The 27,744-nt window shown below is 53.7% G+C and overlaps 1 protein-coding gene and 1 long non-coding RNA gene across 4 annotated transcripts in view; one reads left to right on the top strand and one right to left on the bottom strand.

The window, feature by feature from the left end:
* The first annotated feature begins 1,057 nt into the window (after positions 1-1,057).
* On the top strand, positions 1,058-27,549 carry LOC115844665 (sodium/potassium-transporting ATPase subunit alpha-2). 2 transcript variants are annotated; one of them, XM_060297559.1, is made up of 23 exons: positions 1,058-1,197; positions 6,365-6,469; positions 6,654-6,713; positions 8,177-8,380; positions 8,874-8,987; positions 9,240-9,374; positions 10,071-10,188; positions 11,906-12,174; positions 13,074-13,272; positions 13,408-13,517; positions 13,659-13,793; positions 14,519-14,708; positions 14,824-14,999; positions 18,698-18,834; positions 19,291-19,441; positions 19,530-19,698; positions 19,935-20,089; positions 20,685-20,808; positions 21,019-21,164; positions 21,363-21,493; positions 24,003-24,104; positions 24,202-24,293; positions 25,241-27,549. In XM_060297559.1, exons 1-23 carry the CDS (start codon positions 1,186-1,188, stop codon positions 25,267-25,269), a joined length of 3,063 nt encoding a protein of 1,020 aa, XP_060153542.1. In that variant the 5' UTR covers positions 1,058-1,185; the 3' UTR covers positions 25,270-27,549. The 2 variants fall into 2 exon arrangements, with proteins under 2 accessions (XP_060153542.1, XP_060153538.1); XM_060297555.1 differs by lacking the exon at positions 25,241-27,549 and adding an exon at positions 24,926-25,231.
* The window catches only part of LOC132597198 (uncharacterized), a 57,449-nt gene continuing 51,899 nt past the window's right edge, over positions 22,195-27,744 (bottom strand). For both annotated transcript variants that reach the window (XR_009563612.1, XR_009563611.1), the window contains one exon: positions 22,195-22,369. This is a non-coding gene — a long non-coding RNA (uncharacterized lncRNA). The remainder of the gene's footprint in view (positions 22,370-27,744) is intronic.

The following is a 27,744-nucleotide window of genomic DNA, read 5'->3' as shown; positions in this document are numbered from 1 at the left end:
CACTGTTTCTGGCTGGTGTCAGGTTCCAGACCCCCTTCCTGCCCGAGGTGAGGGCCCACCTCTCTCCCCAGGCACTGCCTCAGTTTCTCCCGTGCTTCCCTGAAGAGCGGCCCCTTGTCTCCTACCCTCCATCCTGCCGGCTGCAGACTTGCCTTCCCTTCCCCACCAGAAGAAGGAAGCTTGTAGCCCTCCTTTCTAGTTCACAGGTCTGGTACTTGGTATTGATCTCCATGTATCTCTTAGAAGCTCTGAATTTGCCTCTTTTTGGGCTTCTCCCCACGCACCCACAAACCCCAGGCATAATTTCAGCCTAGAGCTCCTCAACTAAGGGAGTGGCGTGTCCTGCCTGAGATATTATCTGGGAAGCCTGCTGGGCTGTCTCCTCTGTGCCCAGCCTGTCCCTCCACCAGCCACCTCCCAGGCCCCAGGAGTCTTGATTCTCAAACTTTGGAAAGGCTACATCTGGAGGGCTTGGGAGACCCTCTCCCCTCCATCTCCAAGCAGACTACGTGCTGTTCCTTGAGCTGCCTTTGACTCTCACCAGGGCCCCCTTCATACACAAGGGCTGGCCTGGGGTTCCAACACTACCTTTTCCTGGCTTCAGTGTCCCCACCACCTCTACAGTTGGAAGGAACAGTCCCTGCTTCTTTCTCTGGGAGATTGGATGTAGACTCAGGAGACCCAGATTCTGACTCTGTTTTATCAGGTCAAATAGTTCAATCTCCCTGAGCCTCAGTTTCCCCATCAGAAAAACAAGAAGATGGGTCAGATCTCATGGCATCTGGCCTCTGGGCTGCTGAGGGGACTGCTCCCCCTCGGCCTGTCCCTAAGGGGCATGTTCCCAGCCCGGCACAGCCTCTCCCTGCTCTCAGCAGTGGTGGCCCCAGGCCAGGGCTTGGAGGGTGAGGGGAGCCCAGGGGGGGCACTCAGCAGGGACAAACGGACCTTCCACAGGCCTGTTGCTTAAGGGGCGGGAGGGGAGGAGTCCTCAGAGATCCTGTTTCAACAAACGTTTCTTTCCCGAGAAGGGGAAGGGGGGGGGAGGGGGAGAGGGACCTATTTAAAGCTACCCTGGTGCTCACTGTCTGTCTGCTGGGGTCTCTGGCCACCCCAGGCTGGTGGTGTGAGCTTGGGATCCTCCTGGTGACCTCCCCCATCTAGATCCCTCAGCCACTCTGCCCCAAGATGGGCCGTGGGGTGAGTATTCCCAAAGAGCAGGGGCCTCTCTGGGGGGAGCAGTAGGGCTCTCTGGACGGTGAGGGAGGCTGGAGGGAAAGGATGAGGTGGAGATGGGATACGGAGGGAGGAGCAGTGGACTGGTTTGAACTTGGAACTGACAGTGTCCCGGCTACGACTGTGTGCACAGCCCCACGGCACAGACCCACAGGGCACAGACCCATAGAGCTCAGCCGCCCAAGCGCTGTCCTCTCCACCAGCACCCCCAGCACGAACCCCGCAGCCCACCACTCGCATCCCCTCCGACCCTCCCTCCTCCACCCCCTCCCTCGTCTCCGTCCCTGCTCCTCCAGCCACATCTCCACCGTTCCTCCTCTCTCACCGCATCTCCCAGCCTCCCAGCTGAAGGGACGTTTGGTACTGTTAATCCTCCCCACCTTTGCCACCCTCTGAAAGTATCCATTCCTCTGGGAGTCCCAGCCTGAGAGGATGGGGGTCCAATCTGAGGTTGGAGAGAGGGGCAGGGGCCATCCACTGCAGAGTCACCAAGCAGTTCCGGACACCAGCTCCAGGGGCCCTGAGCTCCAGGGACAGCTGGGCGGAGGGTGTGGAGGAAGAGTGATGTGCCCCAGCCCCCCGTCCAGCGCCCCCGGATGTCCCGGGCAGCATTGTCCTCTGGCTGCAAGCCATGTGCTTTGAGGACTTTCCCAGAGGCTGGTGAGAGCCGCAGGCACCCCCCTCAGTCCACCCCAGCCTGTGGCATTCTGCAGCACTGGGTATGCCAAGGGGAAGATTAACAACTACCAGAGAAGGGGGGTGGGGGCCAGGGCCAGGGCTCTGAATGCTTGGAAATGAAATTTCCATATGGAGAAAAGTGACCCAATCCCTTTACATCCTGCGCCCTGGCGGCTTTCCTTTTGTGGAATGCTGGCAGAAGAGAGCAGGGAGGGAAAGGGCCTGGGGAGCAACGGGAGAGTGCTGAGGAAAGAAGGTGGCTGTGGGGAGCTGTAGGGCTCTTTTGGCCTAGGGGGGTCAGGCAAGGACATGGTATCACACTGAGTTTAGCAGCTGAGAAAACTCGGAGCTTGGACACCAGGGTTCCTGAGCTAGGGTGGGAGCTATAAATAGAACTGGTGTGTGAGCGTGTGTGTGTGTGTGTGTGTGTGTGAGAGTGTGTGTGTGTGTGTGTTTTCATGTGTTCTCCATAGGCTGCAGTTGATACAGACATTCATGGGTGAGCACCTGTGTTTGTGTCTCAGGAGACAAATTTGCAAACGTGCAGACCTTCAAGCATGAGTGAGCATAGATGTCACAGTGTGAGGGCGCGTGATGTCTGTGAAGAGCTGTGTCTGACGTGTGGGCTTCACAGAGGAAGAGCTCACAACCATGGGAAGATACTGTCTGGGGACCTTCAGCTGCACCTTGACATCTTTTGTTCCCCCAGGGAACGGGAGTCCCCACCTGAGGCGCAGGACCTCGAACCTCTCCCCTCCTTCACTTTAGCACAGGGTGGACCCAGCTCAAGAGGTCCTGCTTGAGAAGTGATTTGACCTTGACTTCTTCAGGGGTCTGTGCTTCTCCCCCAGCATCCCTGAATTCCCTTCCCATCCACTCCCAGTAGCGAGTCAGAGAGCAGGTCTTGTTCTATCCAGACTGAGGCTGGGGAGAGTGGGGGGACTTAAGGGGGGAGCTTGGAGTTCACCCAGCCAGGAGACCCCTGAAGAGGGAAGGCACCCCCCCATCCAAATCCTCCTTTTCCCTGCAGAGCAAGGGCTCACTGTCACCTCACCACCCTGTGACTGTGAAGGGCAGCATGGGAGTTGGGGGAAGGGACAACCCCGGTGGGAGGGAGCCCGGCCTGCTCCAGCTGCCACCGAAGGGCAGCCGTGGGGGGGAAAGTTGGCTGATTTCTAGCTGCCCCGACTCTGTCCCAGCCCTGGGCTTTCTCAGAAAGAACTCTCTGTTCTCCTTCAGCACTCAAGGCCCAGAGAGGGGGACTTGTGGCCTTGTGGATGGGGGAGGGAGGAGGGGAGGGGAGTGGTCCTGCTTCCTCTCTTTCTTTCTTGCCTGGGCAGCCCGCTGGCCCTGAATCTCTGCAGGCTCCTGGCTGCAGAGCCTGAGATCCCTGCCAGGACAGGAGGGGGGACGGGGCCGTGTGTCCCCAGCTCTGTGCCTGCCGGCAGGAAAGCAAGATGGGCACTTAGGGAAAGGGGCTGCTGCAGAGAGCTTCTTTGCTTAGCCACCATCTGTACATGCCAGACGTACATATGTGGGCTGGGAAATGTTTTAAACCATGCCTTTGATTCTAATTTTCATGAACTTCATGCCTGTATGTACAGAAATTCTCTGGGCTCTGCTCCTTAGCCCCCAGGCACAGCCCCCTCCTCTGTGAATGCCCAGAGGGTCACATGGAAGCTTATCCACCCCGGTCTCTGGCCTCTTGTCTCTTCGCTGCTTTTCATCCATTTCTCAGTGCTGTCCCACCAAGGACAGAATCCAAAGCATTAGATTTGTGAATCCAGGACGTGTCAATCCATTCAATTAAATGAGCCCCCCTGAGTCACCTGAGGAAGCGAGAGGCAACACTACTCACAGCCCTTCCCCACTCCTGTTGGGCTGCTTCAGTCTCCCCAGGAAGATCGGTGTTCAGGAAGCCAAAGAGAGCCTTGATCCGTAGATGCTTCATGTGGAAACAAACGCAAGATTTACTGATCACCTTTGCTGAGAAGAGCACTTCTGAGCAGCACAGCCTGCAAAGAGCTCATCTCCTTCTAGATCATTAGCGTCTGGGTGATGGCGGTGTCCGCCTCTCTCTGCACCTCCCCCACCCCAGTTCCTGATTTCACTGGCCAGACTTCTGTATCTCCAGGTGCTAGATTCGTGATCTCTTGCGATCAGGGCAGCTGCCACATTCCTTGGATGGCTCCTCTTTGATGGAAAAAAATGTGTCGTCCCCAAGCACAGTGGAGTTTTAGGGCAGTGAAACTACTCCGTATACTATAATAATGGATATAGGTTACTATGCATTCATCCAAACCCACAGAACGTGCAACACCAAGAACGAACCCTGATGTAAACTATGGACTTTGAGTGATAACGATGTGTCAACGTAGGTTCAGCCGTTGTAACACATGTACCACTCTGGTGCCAGATGTTGGTGGTGGGGAGGCTGTGCAGGGGTGGGTAGAAGGCATATGGGAGCCTGTAATTTTTGCTCACTTTTGCTGTGAACTTAAAACTGCTCTGAAACAAAAAGTCTGTTTTTAAAAAATGAATTATCCTGCAAAAAAAAAGGGGGGGGCAAGCACCTTGACTGTAGATCCCACCCAGGTGTTCCCTCTTTACAGTAAAAAAAAAAAAAAAGAATTTCATCATAGTATAGAAAAGCTCATTTGTGAAACCCTGGCATGGCCCTTAGGGTCCAGTGGAAAAGTGGAGGCACAGGACAGGAACTGAGCAGTGCCTCTGTGACAAGGACACAACATCCCGAGGGAGGTGGGAGGAGAGGAGCCTGGGGAGGTAGAGGGGCGAGAAGGCACTTGTCACGCCACCCAAGGCCTCCCCAGCCACTTCCTATCCTATCACCCAAGACCCCTTGGAAGGATAAATTCCCCACCTTCTCCCCCAGAAGGCCCCTGTGAGACCCTGGAAGCCTGGTGGCGGCGAGGAGACCACAGGCCAGTAAGAGGAGGGGGAGACGTTGCCTCACGAGGCTCCGGTTAAAATGTTCACCTGACTTCACTAAATGACCCAGGAATGCCTGGACCTAAGAGTTCCATGCATTTTCAGTTTTAGATTTATCCTCAGAGACAATTTCTCTTTTTTTTTTTAATCATCTTTATTGGAGTATAATTGCTTTACAATGGTGTTACTTTCTGCTTTATAACAAAGTGAATCAGCTATATGTATACATATATCCCCATATCTCCTCCCCCTTGTGTCTCCCTCCCACCCTCCCTATCCCACCCCTCTAGGTGGTCACAAAGCACCGAGCTGATCTCCCTGTGCTATGCGGCTGCTTCCCACTAGCTACCTATTTGACGTTTGCTAGTGTATATGTGTCCATGCCACTCTCTCACTTCGTCTCGGCTTACCCTTCCCCCTCCCCGTGTCCTCAAGTCCATTCTCTACGCTCAGAGACAATTTCTTATATTTTTAGACAAACAGGGCCCAGTTCCCTCCTCACCCCATTGTGCTCTGGGGCTTCAAGTCCTGTGAATTGCCTCTTGCCCGGACGCAATTTTTTTTTTTCAGCTCTGAGGTCAACTTTTATTTCTTGGCTGACAGGACTTGCAGACACATGATCTTCCCAGCACCTTTTATCCTGCCCAAGCAGCGGCAGCCTAGCACCAAAAGTGTCATGGCCAAAGGGGTTCGGGAGTCACTTCACATTCCAGGCTGGAGGCGAGGGGGGCTTGGGGGTACTCCCCCAGAAACCTTTGCCAGCAAGAGGCCATGACTCACCCCAACCCCAAATCCTGCATTCTGGTGGGAGGTGGCAGCAGGATGGAGAGGGTTCCCAGGGCGCTCTGCGCGCCCATTTCCTGGACGCACTTGTCCTCCGACTACTGATTTCTCAGCCCGTAAACCCTGCTCATCCCATTTCCACACTCCACCACCAGACCCTGTGGTTCCCCTCCTCCTCCAGACACTTCCCTGCCCTGACCCCTGACTCCCCCAAGACTCTTAACTGCACCCCCATTCCTAACTGTCTCTACTCCTCTCTGAGTAAAGCAGCCACGGTGTTGGAACAAAGACATCCCTACAGGGTGCTGCTCCCTCAACGAATCCCCAGCCCTGTCCATTCCCTTCTACAATTCTAAATAGTGTAGGATGGTGGTTTTTAAGGTTTTTGTTTACTTTGCTTTAAGAGCAGGGTTCTTTCAACAAACAAAATCTTAGCATGAGCCCGACTACTCAAAAGCTAAGAGTGGGGTCCTGAGTCCTGAGCCCCTCAGCCTTTCCCGAAGTTCAAATGTAGAGCCCTGGGGCTCTGCTGATCATTTTCAAACTGAGGGCCTGGGGTCCCCACCAACCTGCAACCCCCTTTCCTCCCCTGGGGTGACCACTGACTTTGAATCCACTGGCCCCCCCACTCCCAATGCCTGAGGTCCCCGGCTATCCAGTGGGAATAGAGGCTCCGGCCTCCGTCCTCCCTGACTCCCTGGGCTCTCCCTTCCTCTTGCAGGCCGGCCGCGAGTACTCACCTGCAGCCACCACTGCGGAAAATGGGGGCGGCAAGAAAAAACAGAAAGAGAAGGAGCTGGATGAGCTGAAGAAGGAGGTGGCCATGGTGAGCCCCCAGCCAGGCCATGGAGAAGGGCTCCCACGCTGGGACAGCTGCCCGTCAGGGAAAAGCTCGTGCCCACCCCCGCATGCTCCTTGCCTCACTGCTGTGCTCTCAGTGCCCACAGATGCATTCTAGACACACACAGTCTGCCTCCTTCCCCAAAGCAAACTTGCTTTCCCTTCTCCAGGACGACCACAAGCTGTCCTTGGACGAGCTGGGCCGCAAGTACCAAGTGGATCTGTCCAAGGTCAGTGAAGGGGCTTCTAGGGAGGGCACCAAAGAGGTGAGAGAACCACGCAGCCTCAGGGTAGAAGGGGCCTTAAAACTCAAGCCAACCGTCTTTACAGTTAAGGAAACCGAGGCCCAGAGACAAGGGACTAGTTGGTGGCAGGGCCAAAGCTAGAACACAGATCCCCTGCTTCCCGGTCTACAACTCCTTTCCTGAGTGCCTGGAAGCCAGAACTCCTTAAAACCCAGGCCCTGGAGGGCCTCTGGGCAGGGCTGTATCCCAAGCAGCTTCAGTGACACACCTTCTCTCGTGGAACTGACATACATGCAATAGTGGGGGAACCCATGACTATTATCAGAGTAATGCGTTGGGCGCTGCTATGCACGTAGCGCTGGGATAGATGCTTTACGTACTTTCCTCTGATCCTTACAACAAGCCAGGTGTGGAGACCTGTTCATTAAAACAAGGAGACTCAGAGAGAGAGCAGCTTCCCACGTTCATATCAATAGTTAGTGGCACAGTCACATTGCCAAGCCCATCATTGTGAAAAGTAAAAAAAAATCGTTCATCAGAAATGTAATGGGTGCATACCTCCTCCTGTAGGCCTTCCTTGACTGCCTTTTTGAAAATTCTACACCCCCTTCCTTTACCTTACTTTATTTTTTTAAGTAACATTTTTCACTATCTGGCAGTAATGTCTATTTATAGTGTGTTACCTCACGAGATCATAAGCTGTGCAAGGCAGGAACTCGTGGGTCTTGTCCATCTCTGGATCCCCAGCACTGACCATATTGCCTGGCATGTAGTAGGTGCTCAATACACATTTATTAAATAAATGAGGGGACAGATAGGAAGAGAAATAAGAAGTGGCCTCTGCATTCAAGGGGCTCCAAGTCCAGCAGCAGAACTCCAAAGCCATATAGTGAGTACAGCTCTAGAATCATGCCTGGGATACAATGGGACCCAGAGACAGGGCATGTGAGCCAGCCTGGGGCTAGGGCAACAGGGTCAGGCAAAGCTGTCTGGGGAAAGAGATGGATGGTGACCAAAGCTGTGTGACATTCATGATCAGTAATGTAGGACTCTTCTTGAATCCTTGGTGAAGGGAGGGAATCTGAAGGCAGAGAGTTGGGGTGGGGGGTGGAGATCGATTGAGATGTCTTTCCAGGGAGTCTTATCAAGGCTGCCTCCAGAGGAGATTATTGTGGCCCTAACCAAAATGTGTCTCAACCCAAGGCTGACCAGAGGTGGGGGGACCACAGCCAAAATCCTACTCAGCCTTCAAGTCCTCCAATACCCATTGCAAATGCCACCTCCTCCGTGTGGCCTCTCCTGATGGTCCCCTACCCCTTCCGACCAGGTGGGATTTTTCTCTCCACCTGGACATTATTCTGCTGCCAGGGAGCTGGTGGGAAGTGATGAGGGGCCTGGCTGGTTCCAGATGCGAGCTCAGCTCCCACACCTCTCCTTGCCTCCTTCAGGGCCTCACCAACCAGCGGGCCCAGGACATTCTGGCTCGGGATGGACCCAATGCCCTCACCCCACCCCCGACCACCCCTGAGTGGGTCAAGTTCTGTCGCCAGCTTTTCGGGGGCTTCTCCATCCTGCTGTGGATTGGGGCCATCCTCTGCTTCCTGGCCTACGGCATCCAGGCTGCCATGGAGGATGAACCGTCCAATGACAATGTGAGCCAGCACGCCTGACCCCTGGACCAGCCCATGATTCTGCCCTGAATCTCCAGCACAGTGGGTGCGGGTCAGGGAGCAAGACCTTCCTGTACAGTCTGACAGCCCCTCTGCTCTTTAGGCTGAAAGGGGGTGAGACTTCTATACATATCTACAGACATTCCTCCTCCAACACAAACATACACAATCATTCACGATTGAGACAGCCCCCCTCCCTGTTCCTTCACACTTGAGTGGGCTTGTCTCCATCCCTGGGTCTTCACCCCCTAGAGAGGTCCTAGTCCTGGGAACTCCCTATGATTTTCCCCACCCCCTCCAGTCTTAGGAGGCTGGGGTTAGAAGGCTGAAGGAGAGGTTGGAGAGAAGGACTTTCTTCCACCGTTCTCACTCCCAGATTCAGACAAAGGGGGGCACTGAATGCTCATCCTGAGTGGCAGCTGCCCCTCTCGGGTTGGGAAAAGGGCAGGTCCCTCAAAACCTTTCTCCTTACCAGCTGTATCTGGGCGTGGTGCTGGCAGCTGTGGTCATCGTCACTGGCTGCTTCTCCTACTACCAGGAGGCCAAGAGCTCCAAGATCATGGATTCCTTCAAGAACATGGTGCCTCAGGTAGATGGCGGAGCTGGGCTCCAGGCTGGGGCATAAGGTTTCTGGAAGACTCATCTCTTCAACTCCTTGGGCTCTGAGATGGAGGCTTGGGCAAAAAAGACCCCCCAGCTCTTCACTCCAGGACCTATTTTGTTGCTAAGGGTGCAAGGTCTGTCCTCCTTGGTGGGGTTGGTGGTGAGGTGGGACACCAGCAAAAGAGGAAGGTAGGGGTAAAGATGAGCATCTCCTGAGATCCCCGGGGCCTCCCCACAGCAAGCCCTCGTGGTACGGGAAGGAGAGAAGATGCAGATCAATGCAGAGGAGGTGGTGGTGGGAGACCTGGTGGAGGTGAAGGGTGGAGACCGAGTGCCTGCCGACCTCCGGATCATCTCTTCTCACGGCTGTAAGGTGAGGGGGCCAGGCCAGAGCCACTGGCTGAGTCCACAAAGCAAGCTGGGTAAAGCTGAGAGGGGCCCGTTAGAAGTTTGAAGTTTGGGAGGCCCAGGTCCAGGTGTCAACACCTGCCCCACACTGCCCAGCCACACCTTGTTTCACATATTACACGTATGCATCCTTGTATCTGTGTCATGAATGCTCTGCACCCCCGGTGTTTCTTTGATATCCACTTTATAGCAATCATGTATTGAGTATTATTATGTGTCACATGCTTTATATGCATTCACATAGGCTACCTAACTTAACTCTGCAAGAACGGTGTAATCGTGCCGGGTGGTTGCACGCGGCCACATAAGTCATGCCACGCACAACCCTAGACGGTGCCATCTTCATTGGCTACGGTGTGAATAGCACCCCCTGTAGTTGTGCAATGCAGAGATTCTACTTCCATTCTCCATTTTATAGATGAGTAAAGGGAGGCAATGTTGGTTAAATAACTTGCCCAAGGTCACGGAAGAAGTCAGTGAGAGCCCAGATTCCGAACCAGAGCAGGGACAATAGCTGAGTAATGCTATAAATATGTGATGAGGGCGAGTGTAATTCTGTCTTGGGTGTCACGGAGACTGAGTGTGGCCGGAGTCAGGACACAGCTGTGCGTGCCTGAAGGCGTCTGCCCATCTGATGACTCCACACTGCCTTCCTCCTCAGGTGGATAACTCATCCCTAACAGGCGAGTCGGAGCCCCAGACCCGCTCCCCCGAGTTCACCCACGAGAACCCCCTGGAGACCCGCAATATCTGTTTCTTCTCTACCAACTGCGTGGAAGGTGAGAGGCTAGCCTGGTGGGGAACCCCGGGTCCCAGCATCAGCTGAGGGAGGAGACTGCATCCTGAGCCTCCAGGCAGGACTGGGGGCTATGGCTGTACTTACTTGTCAAAAGCCCGGCTATGGAGGAGGGAATTGAAGGGGCAGAGAGCCCTGAGTATTACAGAAGTATCCCCCTCCAGAGAGCAGGGAATTGGCTGGGGCGGCATGACTCCAGGGAAAAATCACCTCCCCACAGAAAGATCTCTGTTCTGTCCACCCCAGGACAGCGCAGATTCCCAAGCCTTCAGATATGGGCCAAGACCCGTACACACATACACATATGCACACACGCGCATGCACACACACACGCACATGCCCCAAACCATCCTTGATTCCTAGAAGTCTCTGGTTTGACTGATGGCTTCCATCTCTCCTGGTTCTGGGACTAGTTGCTTCATTCTCTGACCCTTGCTCTGACCAGGGCCCAGGCTGGGGAAGGGACAGGAAAGCTTTCAGTCCAGGTGAACATTCAGGCCTTCCTTCAGGCTGCATCCTGGCCTGCACTTCACCAAAAGAAACTGTTGGTCATGCACAGGCTGCCCGGTGTGCCCCACCACTGCTCTGGGTTCTAGAGATGACCAAAGGCCAGGAAGAACTCCCAGAGCTGCCGCCACTGAGTGGCCAGAGTCCAAGCACCACCGAAAGCCCTGCCCTCTTTGGTTGTGCCAGTGAGCAGAGTCGGGCTGACTCGGAGAGGGAGGCCGGGGCCAGAGCTGGTGGGAGGAAGAGACTGACTAGACCGTGGGCCTCAGAAAATGGGTCAGAGGAGGCCTTGCACCCCCCTCCTCACACATACCTTTCCCTTCCCGTTTCTCATTTCTCTTCAGTGTGTATTGTTTCTCTGGGCTTTCCCCCTCCTTCAGCAAGTTAGGATCATAGTGAAAATCACCACACATTGTTTCCTAAATTCTTACTGTACTGAGATTCTGAAATTTGCTCTACATTTCCCACAATTGATAAAAATGCCTAGTAAAACATGTCCACTGCTTACTCTGAACTGGCTTTGAAGAGAGGAGAGGAAATGAAGGGAACTAACATTTGTTGAGTGCCTACTGTGTGCCAGGCACTGCTCTAGGTGTATGACAACACTGTCTCATTTCATTATTAAAACAATCCCTAGGTAGAAATTCAAAGATGGATGCAAACCCAGGCCTGGCTGGCTCCGATGCATGCTCTTTCCACTCCAGCACACTTCCTCCCCTGAAGACCCCTGGAATGTCTACATAAGGGCTAGAGGTTGCCTAGCTTCTTCTGTAGAGATTCGTGCCTAGTGTTGAGAAAGAAAAACTTAAGACTACAGGGAAAATCCATAAGTGCTTTACTTTGTGTTTGTAATATATTTTTGGACGATAACAAGTATGAGATTGATTTTACTGAAATACCACAGGCAATGCTTTTATTTCATTTACTGAATCTCCTCAGTTCGAACCTTGAGTTTATTTGCAAGGTTTCTCCCCAGGCCCAGGTATAAGAGAAGATAATTTGCTGTTGTATGGAGTCTGGGATTGGCCATCTATGCTGGGAGAGGAAGCCAAGGGAGGTACAATCTAATGACAGTGACCCACAGTCTTTGGCTTCTTTACTCTGTGATGGTTTTCCTCTCCCAGGAAGTAGGATGAGACTTCAGTTCCTGCGACCCCAAGGCACCCAACCTCGTGTCCCTTCCTGTGTTGTAGGCACTGCCAGGGGCATCGTGATTGCCACAGGTGACCGGACCGTGATGGGCCGCATAGCCACTCTGGCCTCAGGTCTGGAGGTCGGGCGGACACCCATAGCCATGGAGATTGAGCATTTCATCCAGCTGATCACGGGGGTGGCTGTGTTCCTGGGGGTATCCTTCTTCGTGCTGTCCCTCATCCTGGGCTACAGCTGGCTGGAGGCAGTCATCTTCCTCATCGGCATCATCGTGGCCAACGTGCCTGAGGGGCTGCTGGCCACTGTCACTGTGAGTGGGTCAGGCCAAGGGGCCTCCAGGGGAGGGCTTTGCTACCCTGCCTCAGAAGCAAGAGAGGCTATGGCTTCTCTGCAGTTCTTTTACTTCCAGCCCCTGAAATCACATATTCGATTCTCCTTTAAAACATGGCTTAGAATGTGAGTCTGAAAAAGATCATTTAATACATTGCTCAGGTTTGAGTCTGAAAGGTTTTAGGTTGGGCTGTGCCTTCACTCTCAGTTTCTCTCCCAGAACTCGTCCTGGTCGCCTTTTCTCACAACCCTTGTACTGGTCATCTCCCCACTGCCCTCTGGAGCTCATCCTGGCTAACCCTCCCATCAAGGCTCTCTCCAAGGTCACTGTCACCAGTGACTAATTAGCAAATCCAGTGACCTTTCCTCAGCTCCCATCTTTAACTCTGCTGCTGAAATGGATACTGCTGTCCACCCTCCTAGCATTCTCTCCTTCGTTGATGACTGTGACTCATCACTACCCTGGTTCTCCTCTCCCCAGTCCCCTGCACTGTCTCCTCGTCCCCACCTCCACCGATCCTCAGTCCTCAGTGCTCTTCTTTCCTCCTGATGCCCCTGAATAAGCTCATCTCCTCCCAGTTTCTGGTGCCTGTTTGGTGTTGATGACTCACACATACCTACACCCTGTTCTACTCTGGCCCACTCTGGAGCTCTGGCCAAATATCTTCAACTCCCTACTGGACATTTCACCTAAATATACACTCATGATCTCAGCTCAACGCGTCTAAAATGGAACACATTCATGACTTACACCTAGGTCTCTCTCAGTGTTCGTGGAGTAGGATCAAGGGAGGAGGGACAGAGCCATGGTCTGGGGTAAGGACATGGGTATCTCCAGCTTCAGGCTGAGCCCTTTTTATTGCCCTGTCTCTCCACCAGGTGTGTCTGACCCTGACAGCCAAGCGCATGGCTCGGAAGAACTGCCTGGTGAAGAACCTGGAGGCGGTGGAGACGCTGGGCTCCACCTCCACCATCTGCTCCGACAAGACGGGCACCCTCACCCAGAACCGCATGACCGTTGCCCACATGTGGTTTGACAACCAGATCCACGAGGCCGACACCACAGAAGATCAGTCTGGTGATTGAGTGCTCTACCCAGAGTGGGTGGAGGGGACTGGAGGATGTTCAGGGCACTGGAGTGGCGGGGCGGGTGGGGTGAGATAAGAGGTCTAAAGGAGAGCCAAGCTCCTGCTTCTCTCTCCTTTCCTCCCAGGGGCCACTTTCGACAAACGATCCCCCACGTGGACTGCCCTGTCCCGGATTGCTGGTCTCTGCAACCGTGCTGTCTTCAAGGCAGGGCAGGAGAACATCTCTGTGTCTAAGGTAGGGGGTCGGGGGATCGCCACAGCCCGCCCACTTTGCTGACGCCCAGCTTCCCCTCTTGCACCCTGTGGCTGCCTCGGGGACGTCAGTGCCCTCCCTCCTTGGTCCTCTGCTGTGACACTGAATTCTCCTTGTTGGCAGCGGGACACAGCTGGTGATGCCTCAGAGTCAGCTCTGCTCAAGTGCATTGAGCTATCCTGCGGCTCCGTGAGGAAAATGAGGGATAGAAACCCCAAGGTGGCGGAGATCCCTTTCAACTCAACCAATAAGTACCAGGTCTGATTTGGGTGCCAGGTCAAGGGAAGAGGGAGAGATGGAAGTGAGGGGCACACAGAGTCAAAGGGGAATCAACAGCAGGAAAGAGAGCATCTGAGCACCCTCTCACCCCTGCATCATCCCCCGGGGCAACGTGGGTGACCAGATGTCTGGTTGCAATGACCAACCCTACACCCAGCTCCCAAACCTTCATTCCTTTACTACAACCTGTCACTTTCTCAACTCTTCTTCCCAGGGCTCCCCATCCTCTGGCTCCGTCCCCCAACCCTTCCATCCCATTCAGTTGAACCATACGTCGGAAATTTCCTTAGGGTATCCCTCAGCCTGTGGGCATCTGTTAAATGCCACGAATGCAGCCTCAGCTATGTCCTGTAAAAGCCACAGGGGTAAAGCCCCCCTAAGGCCAGTGTGGTGATGGGGGTGCTGATGACAAAGCCACCTCGCCCCTAGCACAATGCCTGTCCTAACTGATTGGAGTAAATATTTGCTGAGTGAATGAATGTCCTATGGGAAGGTGACTCTCAGGTTACAGGGTTAGGACTGTGAGGTCCAAACACCCATCCACACATGGAGACTCTCCCTATGTTGACAATGGTTGATGGATCAGGGGTTATTTTATTAAGGGAGTTTTCCTTACCAGCCTCTGCTCTGTCCCAGGCCCCGTGCTGGGCACTGGAGCTTCAAGACAAGTGTGGCCCCTCTGTAACTGCCTTTCCTCTCTCCAGCTGTCCATCCACGAGAGAGAAGACAGCCCCCAGAGCTACGTGCTGGTGATGAAGGGGGCCCCCGAGCGCATCCTGGACCGGTGCTCCTCCATCTTGGTGCAGGGCAAGGAGGTCCCTCTAGACAAGGAGATGCAAGACGCCTTCCAGAATGCCTACCTGGAGCTGGGAGGACTTGGGGAGCGAGTGCTAGGTGAGGGGCCAGAAGCAGGGAGCAGGGCTGAGAAAGGCTTCCCTGGGATGAGGGGCTCTGGGGGCAACCCGGCAGCCACCTTGCTGCTCTCACTCCTCCCTTCTGTCCCCTTCAGGCTTCTGTCAACTGAATCTGCCCTCTGGAAAGTTTCCTCGGGGCTTCAAATTCGACACAGATGAGCTGAACTTTCCCACGGAGAAGCTCTGCTTCGTGGGGCTCATGTCCATGATTGACCCTCCACGGGCTGCCGTGCCGGACGCTGTGGGCAAGTGCCGGAGTGCAGGCATCAAGGTACAATAGCCTCACTTCGTCCCTCCTCCCAAACACCAAAAGTCCAGGGGCCGCAGAGGCTGGGCCACGGTTGGCCTCCTTCCTGCTGACTGAGAGGAGAAGCTGTCCAACTGCAAGGAAAGGTCGGTCCCTGCCTTGGAGCTCTCACCCTTGTCCCTTTTGCTCAGAGTGACCAGTCTCCCACACCCAATCCTCTCTCTCTGGGGCACGGCTCCTTCCATTCTGGTTTCAAGTCGATCAGTCACCCTTATCTTGGAGATCTGGTTGTCCTCCCCTTCCCAGCTAGCGCCCACTCTCTCTAGCCCTTTAGGATGAGATTAGTAGGCTCTCGCCTGCGGCCACTCACCTCCACCCCATAACCCCGTAGACTAGCTCCAGTCCTCATTCCACCAAGCCTACCTCTCCCACGTTCTCTTCTCCAACTGCAATTGCTTCTCAATGACCACTCCCTTCTCTGTACGACATTTGTGCTTCCTTCAACAAATATTTATTGTTTACTGAGCACCGTTCAAGGTGCTGGAGTCCAACGAACAAACAAAAATCCCTTCCATCTTGGTTACTTTCCTGTCTCCAAGATACAGCCCTTTACCACTCTTAACCTGTCCAGTTACCAATTCTGATGCCGTCGCTGGTTCCTCCTTTTGCAACTTCTCACCTACTTCCAAATCAGTTCACCTCAACCTGTCTACTGAGGGCCAGGGACGGCACCAGGCACTGGGGATACAAAAGACAAATAAGGTACAGTGCTGGCCTCGGGAGCTCACGATCCCTCAAGGGAAACAAACGCCTTTAAGTTACTCACAGAGCAATGTTAACAGATAGGGTCTTCGAGCACCCGCGAAGGGCCAGATATTCCAATAATAAAAAGAGCCCATTGTTTCGTGAGGCTTTATATGCATCAGGCTCTATTCTAAGCACCAAACCTGTATGATCTCCTTTGATTTTCACAACGACCCTGCAAGTAGGCACTAGTATTTTCCCTGAGTTACAGAGACAAAAACTGAGATGCAAAGTGACATGCCCAAGGCCACAGAGCTAGTAGGAGGTAGAGCCAGGATTTGAACTGAGGTATCTGCTTTTTTTTTTTTTTTTTTTTTTGCGGTACGCGGGCCTCTCACTGCCGTGGCCTCTCCCGTTGTGGAGCACAGGCTCCGGACGCGCAGGCCCAGCGGCCATGGCTCACGGGCCCAGCCGCTCCGCGGCATGTGGGATCTTCCCGGACCGGATCACGAACCCGTGTCCCCTGCATCGGCAGGCGGACTCTCAACCACTGCGCCACCAGGGAAGCCCTCTGCTATTTTTTAACCATCACACTAGAGGGCTTATATGTATATATGCACATATATGTGATTTCTGAACCCTGCAACCACTCTGTCTCTAAGGTAGGCATCATTATCCCCATTTAAAAATAAAACAAGCTGAGACTCAGAGTGGGTAAGTAGCTTTCCCAAAATAAAACTGCTGGTAAGAGGGAGACTGGCTATAGGAAGCTTGGCCAGCTCATCCGGAAAGCCCGTGCTCCCCTTCTCGCCAGGCAGCCTGTTACCATGATCAGAACAGTCACCGAGGCCTGGGGAAAGCATGTCCAGGGAACTCAGAGCAGCAGGGAGCTGTTAAGTCCACCTCGGAGAACTGGACAATGTTTTACAGAGGGCATGATATTTGATCTGGGCCCCGAAAGGTGAAGAGCATTTTGTAAGGCGGGGAGGGAGCGGAAGGCGTGTCAAGAGCAGGGAACAGTGTGTACCCAGCGGTGGCTGGACTGCACGGGGCATGTGCACGTGGCAGTGGGAGGTGGCCGAGGAGCACCGGAGATGGAGACTGCAATCAGGGCCAGGGCCAGTTGGAAGGATTTTGCTTAAATGCCAGACTTGGGCTTTATCCTGAGAGCCACAGAGAGCCACAAGTGTCACAGGGCAGAGCTAGCCCTTAGGAGGCTCCCTGGATGGAGGAGGGGCTGGATTTGGAGAAGAACTGGGGTTGGGGAGACAGCATAAGGGGCTATTGCAATACCAAGATGATGACCCAAATGAGGGAAGTGACAAAAGGAGTGGAGTAGTTACTTTTGAGAGCTGTTTTGAGAACTTGGTAACCAAACTCAAATGGGGAGGCGAGAAGACCCAGGAGATAAAGGGACTGAATGAAGCAAATGGATGGTATCTCAGGTGGGGAGCAGAGGAGAAGGCTCCGTGGGGGTGGGGAGTGGAGATAAGGAGTTCCCTTCGCCCTGAGATTGGAAGGTCTGTAAGATGCTCAGGGGGAGATGTTTCAGGGAAAGCAGGAATATGGCTGAGAGCTCAAGAAAGCGGGCCAGGACAGGAGAGTTCAGTCTCGTTCCCGTGTGAGTACAGATTAAAGGCACGCTAGTATGCTTGATTCTGCTGCTGAGGACAAGAGCAGGAGTGAAGAAAGGGGAGGGGAAGGAAACCCTGGGCCACACCAACAGGAAGGGCAAGTGGAGGAGGAACCAGCGATGAGGGGGAAGGTGGTGACAGGTAACCGTCAGTGAGTGTCCACCTAAGACCACTAACTCCTCAAGACGACCCTGAAGGAAAGACTCATCATCTCTCTTCTGCTGAGATTTACTGAAGGCACTTGGGGAAGGTCAGTGTTTCACCTTAGGTCTGCTAGGCGACAGCAAAGCTGCTTCCTCACTCAGGTGGGAAAGACCACCACCTGAAGAGGGATGGAGGGCAGCTGGGAATGAAGGAGTCCATGGGGGCCAAGGGAGGACAGGGCTTCAAGGAGGGGGTGGTAGACAGTGCCAAACCCCTCAAAGGGTTGAGTAGGATGAGGACTGCAAAGATGCTTTTGTCTTTCAGCTGGGAGACCCATGTGGCTTTTGGGGGTGGAAGAGAAGGCAGCGGGGCATGAAGAGGCTTCCTTCTCAGTATGTGTGGGATCTGCCCCACAAACCCCCACATGCAAATGGTCTCCTAAGCCAGCTCTGACCTCCTGATGCTTGCAACATCCTCTTTACCAGCCTCTCAGATGCTAACCACCTTCCCCATCCAGCTCCATCCATTCTGCAACAGCAGCAGTGAATATCACGGTTCAGTCAGGAATCACCTTCTTCCCACATTGTGAAGGGATGTCAGAGGCAGAGGACAGGTGGTGGAAGGCAGCAGGGAGGGATGGGAGGGAATGTCTCCCTCCCGTCCCTGCCCTGTCTGATTAGGATGTCGGCAGACATCACACTGGGCACTAGGAAAACCATGTCCGTTCTGGTTCCCTGGGACCCGGAGCAAATCATGGGCCCCTTGCTAAGCCTTTGTTTCCTCATTGGTAAAATGAAGGAGATGTTAGGGGTCCTTCCAGCTGTGACAACCTCATACCCCATGAAATTCAAACTCCTAAACAATCCTGAGGCTGCTCTTCCAAGGGACCCTCATTAACTTGTTACTCTGTCAGAAAGGCTTTCCTCCAGTTAGGCAAACTATCTCTGATCTCCTGAACACAGCTTGTTGTTGTCTCTTCCCCTCACCCACTCTCTCTCTCTCTCTCTCTCTCTCTCTCTCTCTCTCACACACACACACACACACACACACACACACACACACAGAGTTCCATTATTTTGGCTGGGATCTTCCAGTCCCACCATCTAGCGGTCTAGCTCTTCTGACTTTGGGAAAGGAATAAAAAGAGAAAAAAAAAAACCTTCATGCTGCTTTCCTTTTCTCTTTTCTCCTTGCTGCCAGGTGATCATGGTGACCGGAGACCACCCTATCACAGCCAAGGCCATTGCCAAAGGCGTGGGTATCATATCAGAGGGCAACGAGACGGTGGAGGACATTGCAGCCCGGCTCAACATTCCCGTCAGCCAAGTCAACCCCAGGTGAGGCTCCGTAGGACCCCTCCCCCATCAACTCAGCCTCTCCCACTGGACACTTGAGCAGCCCCTGAGGGTATCTGGTCCTAACTGCCGGTTCCCTGGTCCCGAGCCTGTGGCCAGACTGTGCCACTGATCAGTTGTGTAACCTCGGACCTGTCACTTTACCTTCCCGAGCCTCCATCCTCTCAACTTCAAAATTAGGGTAGTATCCACGCTGCTGGTTTCTATAGGAGCAAGATACGTAGAAAGGAAGTAGCGCCTGGCCCAGCACACTGTACTGATGACTGGGATGCTGCCGCGTGGTGAGGACTGAGCACTACCCCCTCAAAGAGAGAAATGGGAAAGACAGGTCACTGAGTGTCAGGGAGAGGAAGAATGAAGCTGTGGGGGAAGACCCGGCAGTGGCGAGGAGGGGTGGTGGGGTACCAGGGAATCAACCAGCTCTGCCTCTGCCTCCAGAGAGGCCAAGGCGTGTGTGGTGCACGGCTCTGACCTGAAGGACATGACGTCAGAGCAGCTGGACGAGATCCTCAAGAACCACACGGAGATTGTCTTTGCCCGGACGTCTCCTCAGCAGAAGCTCATCATCGTGGAGGGCTGTCAGAGGCAGGTGCGCAAGGGGGTAAGGGCCAAGGTCAGGGCCAGGGCCAGGCACATGCAGGGGCTGCACCCCCAGCCTGGCTGTACCTTCTCCCCAGGGAGCCATTGTGGCGGTGACAGGGGACGGGGTGAACGACTCTCCCGCGCTGAAGAAGGCGGACATCGGCATCGCCATGGGCATCGCTGGCTCTGACGTGTCTAAGCAGGCAGCCGACATGATCCTGCTGGACGACAACTTTGCCTCCATCGTCACGGGTGTGGAGGAGGGTGAGGGGCTACACGGGCTGGGATGCCATCCAGGATGTCTGAGCCGGCACATCTGCTTCCCTGCCTTTTACCCCAATTACAGACTCAACTCAGGATCTCAGGCATCCACCGCCTGCTTTAGTTTCCCTCTAACACAAAATCTCCCTCTGTTGGGTAGACGAGCAGCCCATGCTTCAGGGGCTAGGGGTGGGGAGGGTCCCTCTGATCTCCCTGATGCCCTCAGAACCTCCCCACAGGCCGCCTGATCTTTGACAACCTGAAGAAATCCATCGCCTACACCCTGACCAGCAACATCCCCGAGATCACCCCCTTCCTGCTGTTCATCATCGCCAACATCCCCCTGCCTCTGGGCACTGTGACCATCCTCTGCATTGACTTGGGCACTGACATGGTGAGGCCATGGGTTGGAGGAGGGGACAAGCAAGGCAGGTGTGGGGGTGCAGTGGGTAGGGGTGGGCCACAGATGGAAGGAAAGGTGCATCAGGGACAGCTGAGCAGGCTGTGAGGGTTGCAGAGAAGATGAGCACAAAGCCTGGAAGATGATAGTCTTGAGTCTCTTTTTTTTTTTGACTGCGTTGGGTCTTCGTTGCTGCGCACGGGTTTTCTCTAGTTGCGGCGAGCGGGGGCTACTCTTCATTGCGGTGCACGGGCTTCTCATTGCAGTGGCTTCTCTTGTTGCGGAGCACAGGCTCTAGGCTCACGGGCTTCAGTAGTTGTGGCTTGTGGGTTCCAGAGCGCAGGCTCAGTAATTGTGGCGCACGGGCTTAGTTGCTCCACAGCATGTGGGATCTTCCCGCACCAAGGATCGAACCGGGGTCCCCTGCATTGGCAGGTGGATTCTCAACCACTGCGCCACCAGGGAAGTCCAGGGTCTCGGGTCTTTATAAGTGTTTGAATTGTGTTAAAGATTCTTCACTGTTGATCATCCTCTGCTCCCACCCTCTCCCTTCAAATGCCGTCCTCTCCCCAACTGCCCCCTTGCACAGGTCCCTGCCATCTCCTTGGCCTATGAGGCAGCTGAGAGTGACATCATGAAGCGGCAGCCGAGAAACCCGCAGACGGACAAGCTAGTGAACGAGAGGCTGATCAGCATGGCCTATGGACAGATCGGTGCGGCCGGGCCCAGGGCTCAGGAGGGAACCCCAAGAAGACGCTTTTCCCAGCCTTTGGAGGGATGATCCCCCTGCAAAATTCCAGGACAGGGGCCAACTCCCCGAGGGTCAGGGATGTCCGTCCTTCTCTGGCCCGTAGGGGCTGGTCCCATCCTGTCACCTTCTATGACCCAGGCCCTGCCCTTTGTCCTTTGCCCACCACCCACAGGGATGATCCAGGCGCTGGGTGGCTTCTTCACCTACTTCGTGATCCTGGCAGAGAATGGTTTCCTGCCTTCACGGCTGCTGGGAATCCGCCTCGACTGGGACGACCGGTCCATGAACGACCTGGAGGACAGCTACGGACAGGAGTGGGTAAGTGGGGCTGTGTAAGTGCAGATGCACACATATGAGAGCTGAACGTCTGGCAGGAGTGGTCAGTCGTGGCCAATGGGATTGGGGGCTAAGGGTGGAGTAGGTGCCCAGGGTTTAACATCTGCCCTGGACCACGCTGCACCCTGTTCCTACCCTTTCCTCTCACACCCTCACCTCTCTCTGCCCGCCCTCCCCCAGACCTATGAGCAACGGAAGGTGGTGGAGTTCACGTGCCACACGGCCTTCTTTGCCAGCATCGTGGTCGTGCAGTGGGCTGACCTCATCATCTGCAAGACCCGACGCAACTCGGTCTTCCAGCAGGGCATGAAGTGAGCCCCGCCCACCGGCCCCGCCCACCAGGCCGAGCGCATTCAGGGCACACCCACCCACCCACATCGGCTGGGGTCTCTGACTGTAGTTGCCCGGCTGTAAAACCGTAGCCTTTTTGGAAATAGATGAGCGAAGAGGAAGGAGGGTTATGACTCTTTCTGATGAGTTTTAATTTGCTCCCCAGATCTCCTTCATTATGGTCTCCTTCCATCATCTTTCCTTTTCATCTTTTCCCCTTACCTCTCCCCTCCCTCCCTTCTTCCTTCCTCCCTTCCTTCCTCTACCTTATACTCTATACTCACCCCCACCCCTTGGCCCAGCCCTAAATACAGGGTCCCCTGTGCTCCCCTCCACTCGGCAGGTAGCTCTAGTTCACAGCACTTGCCTTGCGGTGGTGATGTTGTCCTTGTGGGAGCTGTGAGCTGCTCAGGGTCAAGTGCTTATAGTGTGAGTTACACTTGCCAGTCACTGTGCTAAGTGATTCACAGACATCGTCCAACCTCACAGTAGCTCTGTGAGGGAGGTATTATTTTCATTCTATGGATAAGAAACCCCCGCAAAAAGTTAAATGGTGTGCCCGGGGTCACCCAGCTGGAAATAGCTCAGCCAGCGCTCTTTCTGAAGCCCAAGCTCGTGACTGCTACCCTGGGTGGCTCACCTGTCACAGAGCCTGGCACCTGGGGGGTACCAGTGATTCCTCTGCAGCTCAGCCTGGATGGTGGTCAGTGCCGAAGGTATCACTCCCATTACCTTTCTTTTCTTCTACTGAAAACAATGGGCACAAGTCCCCATGTGAGTTTTGTCACAATTTCTTAGTTTGAGAAAAAATATATATATATACCAAAACTCCAGTGAAGTTAATAGCGTTTGAGATCCTAGGGAGAAGAAAGGGAAAAGTCTGTTAGATGAAGGAAGGAGATTCCACTGAGCTAAAAACACTAACGGGGACAAGGCAGTGAGCAGAGAACAAGGAGCAGAGGGTCCAAGACACTGGGTGACCGACTGTGCAGGGCATGGGTGAGAGAGCAAGCAGGGGACATGACCAGACCGGCTAAATCCTGCCCATCTGAGAGGCAAGTGGAAAAGAAACTAAACAAAATTCAGACTGGGACAGGGAAGGAGTACTAATGCCAACAAGTAACCTGGCCCGAGGCAGCCTTAGCACCTTATGCCCCACCCTGGGCTGTCTGGACCCTCAGGGGTCCTCAGAGATGCTCTATGAATTATTCAAACAGCTTTATGGAAATTAAGCACTTCCTCTAAGAAGATTCCCAAGCTTACCAAAGTGTCATTGTCAGGCAGAAGCCTAAGTATGAACTATAGCGATCCCATGCTAATGCGCAATTCTCTTTGGAAGCCGTGTGTATTGCTAATTAATTTTCTAATTGGGAAAATATATTCATTACTTTTTTTTGGGCCTCGCTGTGGAGCATGCGGGATCTTAGTTCCCCAACCAGGGATCGAACCCGTGCCCCCTGCAGTGGAAGCGCAGGGCCCCAACCACTGGACTGCCAGGGAATTCCCTATATCCATTACTTATGAACAAATGCAGCTAGAGAGAAAAAAATCAATTAAAATGCGGCCTTTTTAGAAGAAAAATAAGAGGGATCCTTAATGAGTGAAAAGTTTGGGAACCACTGGCTTAAGCCATGAAGAGGTGCAGTGCATGAGATTATAAAATACAGCTAAGAACGTTCCACGTTCAAGAGCTCTCCACGCATTATCTCCCATAATCTTCCCAGCAGTCGTAGGATATAAAGGTACTATCTCCTCCACAGAAGGAGCATGAGACCCAGAGAGAAGTTAAGCAACATTGCTTACAACCAGAAGCTAGTAAGTGGCCCGGCTGGGACTAGACCCCACCTGTCCGACTCCAGACACTGTCCTCAGAGCCTTATTCTCTCCTGCTCTTCAGTTCTGATGTGGTGAATATATATTCAGCACTTTTTATCCAGTGAGCTTTCCCTTTCTGAGTACTTTACAAACATTCCCTTCTTTATTGAATATCTATGACCAACAGCTACCTGGGGCTGTAGGAGACACTGAGAGGGTAGAAGACATAATTGGGTCCTGAAGTGAAGGAACAAGCATCTTGCTGGGGAGACGACACGTTCAAAGGCCACGTGCCTGGAGCAGTAACAAGAACATAAGCTGCGTGAGGGCAGGTTCCCGGGTCTCCAGAAGGAAGCTTGCATTGACCACAGCATCTCCAGCACAGAGCGTATCACCCAACACATAGGAAACATGTATTTGATGAATGAAAGTATGTGTTATAGACAATAATCGGAGGTAAAATCAGTAAGCAGAAAAATTAAAGACAATCTTTCTTTGGTTACATTTAACATAAGAAGAAGCATTTGAAGAAGGCATGGGAAGACGTCATGTATAGCCTTTCCCCAGCGTTTCTTCCCGCCTCTTTCCCTTCCACCACCAGGGGTCACCCTGGATCTCTGCCCCTCCTTGCCCTCCCCTCCAACGCTACCTACCCTCTTTTCATTGCCTTTCCAGGAACAAGATTCTGATTTTTGGGCTCCTGGAGGAGACAGCACTGGCGGCCTTTCTGTCCTACTGCCCGGGCATGGGTGTGGCCCTGCGCATGTACCCGCTCAAGTGAGTGTCTCTTTAGACGGGCCCCCTGCTAGGATCCAAGTTCTGGTCCCTTTGAAGCAACCTCTGATGCCCTTGACACTCTCCTCTGTTTCCTCAGGGTCACCTGGTGGTTCTGCGCCTTCCCCTACAGTCTCCTCATCTTCATCTACGATGAGGTCCGAAAGCTGATCCTGCGGCGATATCCAGGTGGTAAGCACCTCAGTGCTGCGCCCCAACCCCAGCAAAGTGCAGCTCCCCACTGTGGCTACCCTACCCCTGCAGGGCTCCAAACCCGAACTCCATTCCTACTACGGATCCTCGCTCCTTTTCCTCAGTGCCCTCGGATCCTCGGGTCCGGGGTCCTAGAAGCCCTGACTCTGCGGAAACTCTTCCTCCCAGATTCCCGTCCCACCCAACACACAACTGGTCCCTGAGGCCCTCCGCCTTCCACCTGAAATCACAGAACGTCAGAACTAGAAGGGCCCTCCGAGGTCATCTAGTCCCACCTCCACATCTTACAGACAAAGAGAGGGGCAGAGGTGAATTTATTCGTTCAGGGTCATGAAGCCAGAAGCAGCAGAAGTGGCGCTACAACCCAGCCCTCCTAATTCCCAGGCATCAACCATGTGTTTTTTTTTTTCCCAACAAGCATTTTCGATCACTTACTGGAGGTTGACAATGGGTGGCCCACAAGCCAAATAGGGTCCGTGGATATTGTTGGGTTTGGCTGCCCTTTCTTGCACGGGTGTTTTTTGTTTTTTGTTTTGCAATTGGCCTAATATCTAAAACTTAGGGGCTTTCACATAAAATCCAATTTTCTGGCTTCCCCTGAAACATCACAGGCGCTGTCGATCCCAAGGCCCCATTTCTGGAGAGCAACGATGGACGGCTGCCCTTTAGAGACTCACTTGTTACCTGAACAGCCCCTGTTGTCATTTGTATTTTCACCCCAAACCAAAGCACTCTGGGCCCACCGTCCCCTGTACTAAATGCAAGTCTCTCCTTTCCCCTAATCCATGGCCTCATGGAGTCCCCTCCTCCACTCCCCTTCCCCAGGCTTCCCTTCTGCCTGGCCTCAACCACCAAGCCCCTCGGGCATTTATCTCTTGTCTCCTCTAAGCTCACCCTGCAATCCCCGTGCCTAATCTCTCTAACAGGCTGGGTGGAGAAGGAGACGTACTACTGAGCCCGTTGGAAGAAGAGCCAAGCATGGGAAAGACGGGGGGTGGGGGTGGGGCCCTGAAGGTGTCGCAGGGATGGCGTTGGGGAGGGGTGGGAAACAGTGGGGTGGCATTTGGGGAGGAGACTTGGGGCGAGAGAATGAGGCAACTCAGCAGGCCGAGTTGCAGGTAGTGGGTAATTCAGCTTGGGGTGATTGCCCCAGAGGCCTGTCTAGGAGCAATCAGCCCAGACACTACGTGTCAGGGGTCCCTCCCCAGGTCCTGCTCTGCTGCACTCCACTTGCTGTCTATCTCACCTGAGGACCTGAGGGGTACCCCAGCCCTCCCCGGTCCCTGTTCCTTCACCCCCACCTCCCACTAGAACACATCAACACCGAAAGGCAAGGGTCTGTCTAGACCAGGAGGGGGACTGTCTCAGATCACCAGTGTCCCTTTATCTCTCCAACCTCACCCCACTCCCCACCTTCACCCCTCATTTGCTTCCTGCCCAACTCTGTCCCCTGCTTCCCCCTCAGACCTGGAAATCACAAATGGTGCCTCCTGGTGAGTGCTAGGGCCTGAGGCCAGAAAGGGAAGCCAGCCGGTTGGAGAAGCTGGCCCGTCTCCCAGTCAAAGCCATTTAGGAAGCGCCAGAGGAGAGCTGGGCAGACAGGTGGGAGAGGGGGTTATGGCGGAGCAGGGGGACAGGAAAGGAGAGAGAATGTCAGTTCAGGATGTCTGACATAGATCTCTGGGCTCCAGCTCTGTGACCTGCCCTTCAGAGCAGCGGTCCCCAACCTTTTTGGCACCAGGGGCTGGCTCCGTGGAAGACGATTTTTCCACAGACGGGGAGGGGTGGTGCAGGGGAATGGTTCAGGAGGTAATGCCAGCGATGGGGGGCGATGGGGGGCTGCGGATGAAGCTTTGCTCGCTCACAACCACTCACCTCCTGCTACGTGGCCCAGTTCCTAACAGGCTGCTGACCTGTATCGGTTGGAGGCCCGGGTGTTGGGGACCCCTGCTTTAGAGCACCCCACCAGTAGAACCAATTCCAATGTCACCAGAGTAGCAGCAGAGGCAGGACCAGGAGGCAATCTGAGGGGCTTCACTGAGATTCCACACCCGTGTGCCCATGGTGTTCCCCACTGACCCTTGGTTTGTGGTCTGTTGGTCCCCGAGACCTAGGTGTCACAGATGCTCCAGTTCTCTCCACCATGTGTGCTTGGTAACACCTCGCCTTTTAGAATGCTAAGTCCTCGGAAGTTCCATGTGGTGCTGAGAGGGGGAGCTGCCAGCTCATTCCTTGCCCCTCCCTACTTCCCCTTCATGCCCATTTGGATGAACCTGCGTCACTCCCAGGCACTGCCAAGCCAGCCCTGGAAAAGGAGGTCCCTGGCCATAAGCTGGAATTGGGGTTGAGAAGTTCCCAGAAACGTCCTCTCTTCCAGGGACATGCAGAATCAGCTTAGGTCATGGGTGTGGTTAGGACCTCTGGACAGCAAGAGAGGGCATTAGGAGACCTGCCTTTGACCTTAGACAGCAGGGCTGCTCCTCCCAGACCAACGCCCTTCGCCCTTCACGCTGATGATCATTGTGCCCAATTTCCCCTGAGATGAGGAGTTGGTTTCAGGTTCCTACAGGAAGATGCTTTTCCCTCCCTAACCCCCTCCCCACCTCCACTTTGCTCTGCAGGCAGCTCTGCCCATTCTCTAAGCCTGGCTTAGAGGGCTTAGGGAATGTCCTGTAGAGAGAATCCTAGATGAACCAAGCAAGTGTGAGAGACACCTAAGGAAAATGGAAGACCTAAGGCAGAAAGGAAGGAAGCAAAAGAGACAAACCTCAGGCCCGTAGACAACCTCCCAAGGGCTATTACTTCATTACACTGGAACTTTACTTTATCAGAGGTACCTTGAAATAATGAGTCATTGCCTTGGGCTTGGAAAACTAAATGGGAAACCATATTAATTTGGGCCTGATTAATTTGAGATGTATTGACCATGGACAAAAGTTTATCTTTGCACAATCAATCAAATGGCATTTGCTTAGTAAATTAAGAGCATAGACAATATTGCTAGGGTGGCATATGTAGTCTCCTAAAACAATACTTTTGGGGCACTTTAGGGATATCCATTTAGAAATAGTGAATGCATGGGCCAATTGTCATCAGTTCTTATGTATTTGTTAAGAAACATTCTACAAGACCTTTACTTGGTGACCTTTTGTAAGACGTTAGTTTGAGGCACTACGTATGTACTTGAAAATAATAAAGTTGCATTTCTTTATGAAAGAAGAAATCCCTTCCATAATTCAGATTTCTGTCCTTAATACTTGCCTCCCTCCCAAACTGTGGTATTGAAACGTGTGCTGTGGCAGGATTTGGCTTGCAGAGGAAGCAATAAAGAGAGGGCAGGAGATAAGGACAGGAGGGAAACAATCTGGGAACAGACGATGTCAGTGGAGCAAGAGAGAGGGGAAGAAATTAGGTTGCAAAACAACCTAGA

Source organism: Globicephala melas, chromosome 1 (genome assembly GCF_963455315.2).
Source record: "Globicephala melas chromosome 1, mGloMel1.2, whole genome shotgun sequence".
NCBI lineage: Eukaryota > Metazoa > Chordata > Mammalia > Artiodactyla > Delphinidae > Globicephala > Globicephala melas.
The sequence above is the reverse complement of the archived record's forward strand: the minus strand, read 5'-3'. Positions and strand labels throughout refer to the sequence as shown.

Excerpts from the sequence above, each read along its gene's own strand:
- LOC115844665 (XM_060297555.1), top strand. Across the intron at positions 10,189-11,905 it reads CTCTACCAACTGCGTGGAAG|GCACTGCCAGGGGCATCGTG; the intron begins GTGAGAGGCTAG and ends CCTGTGTTGTAG. Across the intron at positions 24,105-24,201 it reads CTGCGCATGTACCCGCTCAA|GGTCACCTGGTGGTTCTGCG; the intron begins GTGAGTGTCTCT and ends CTGTTTCCTCAG.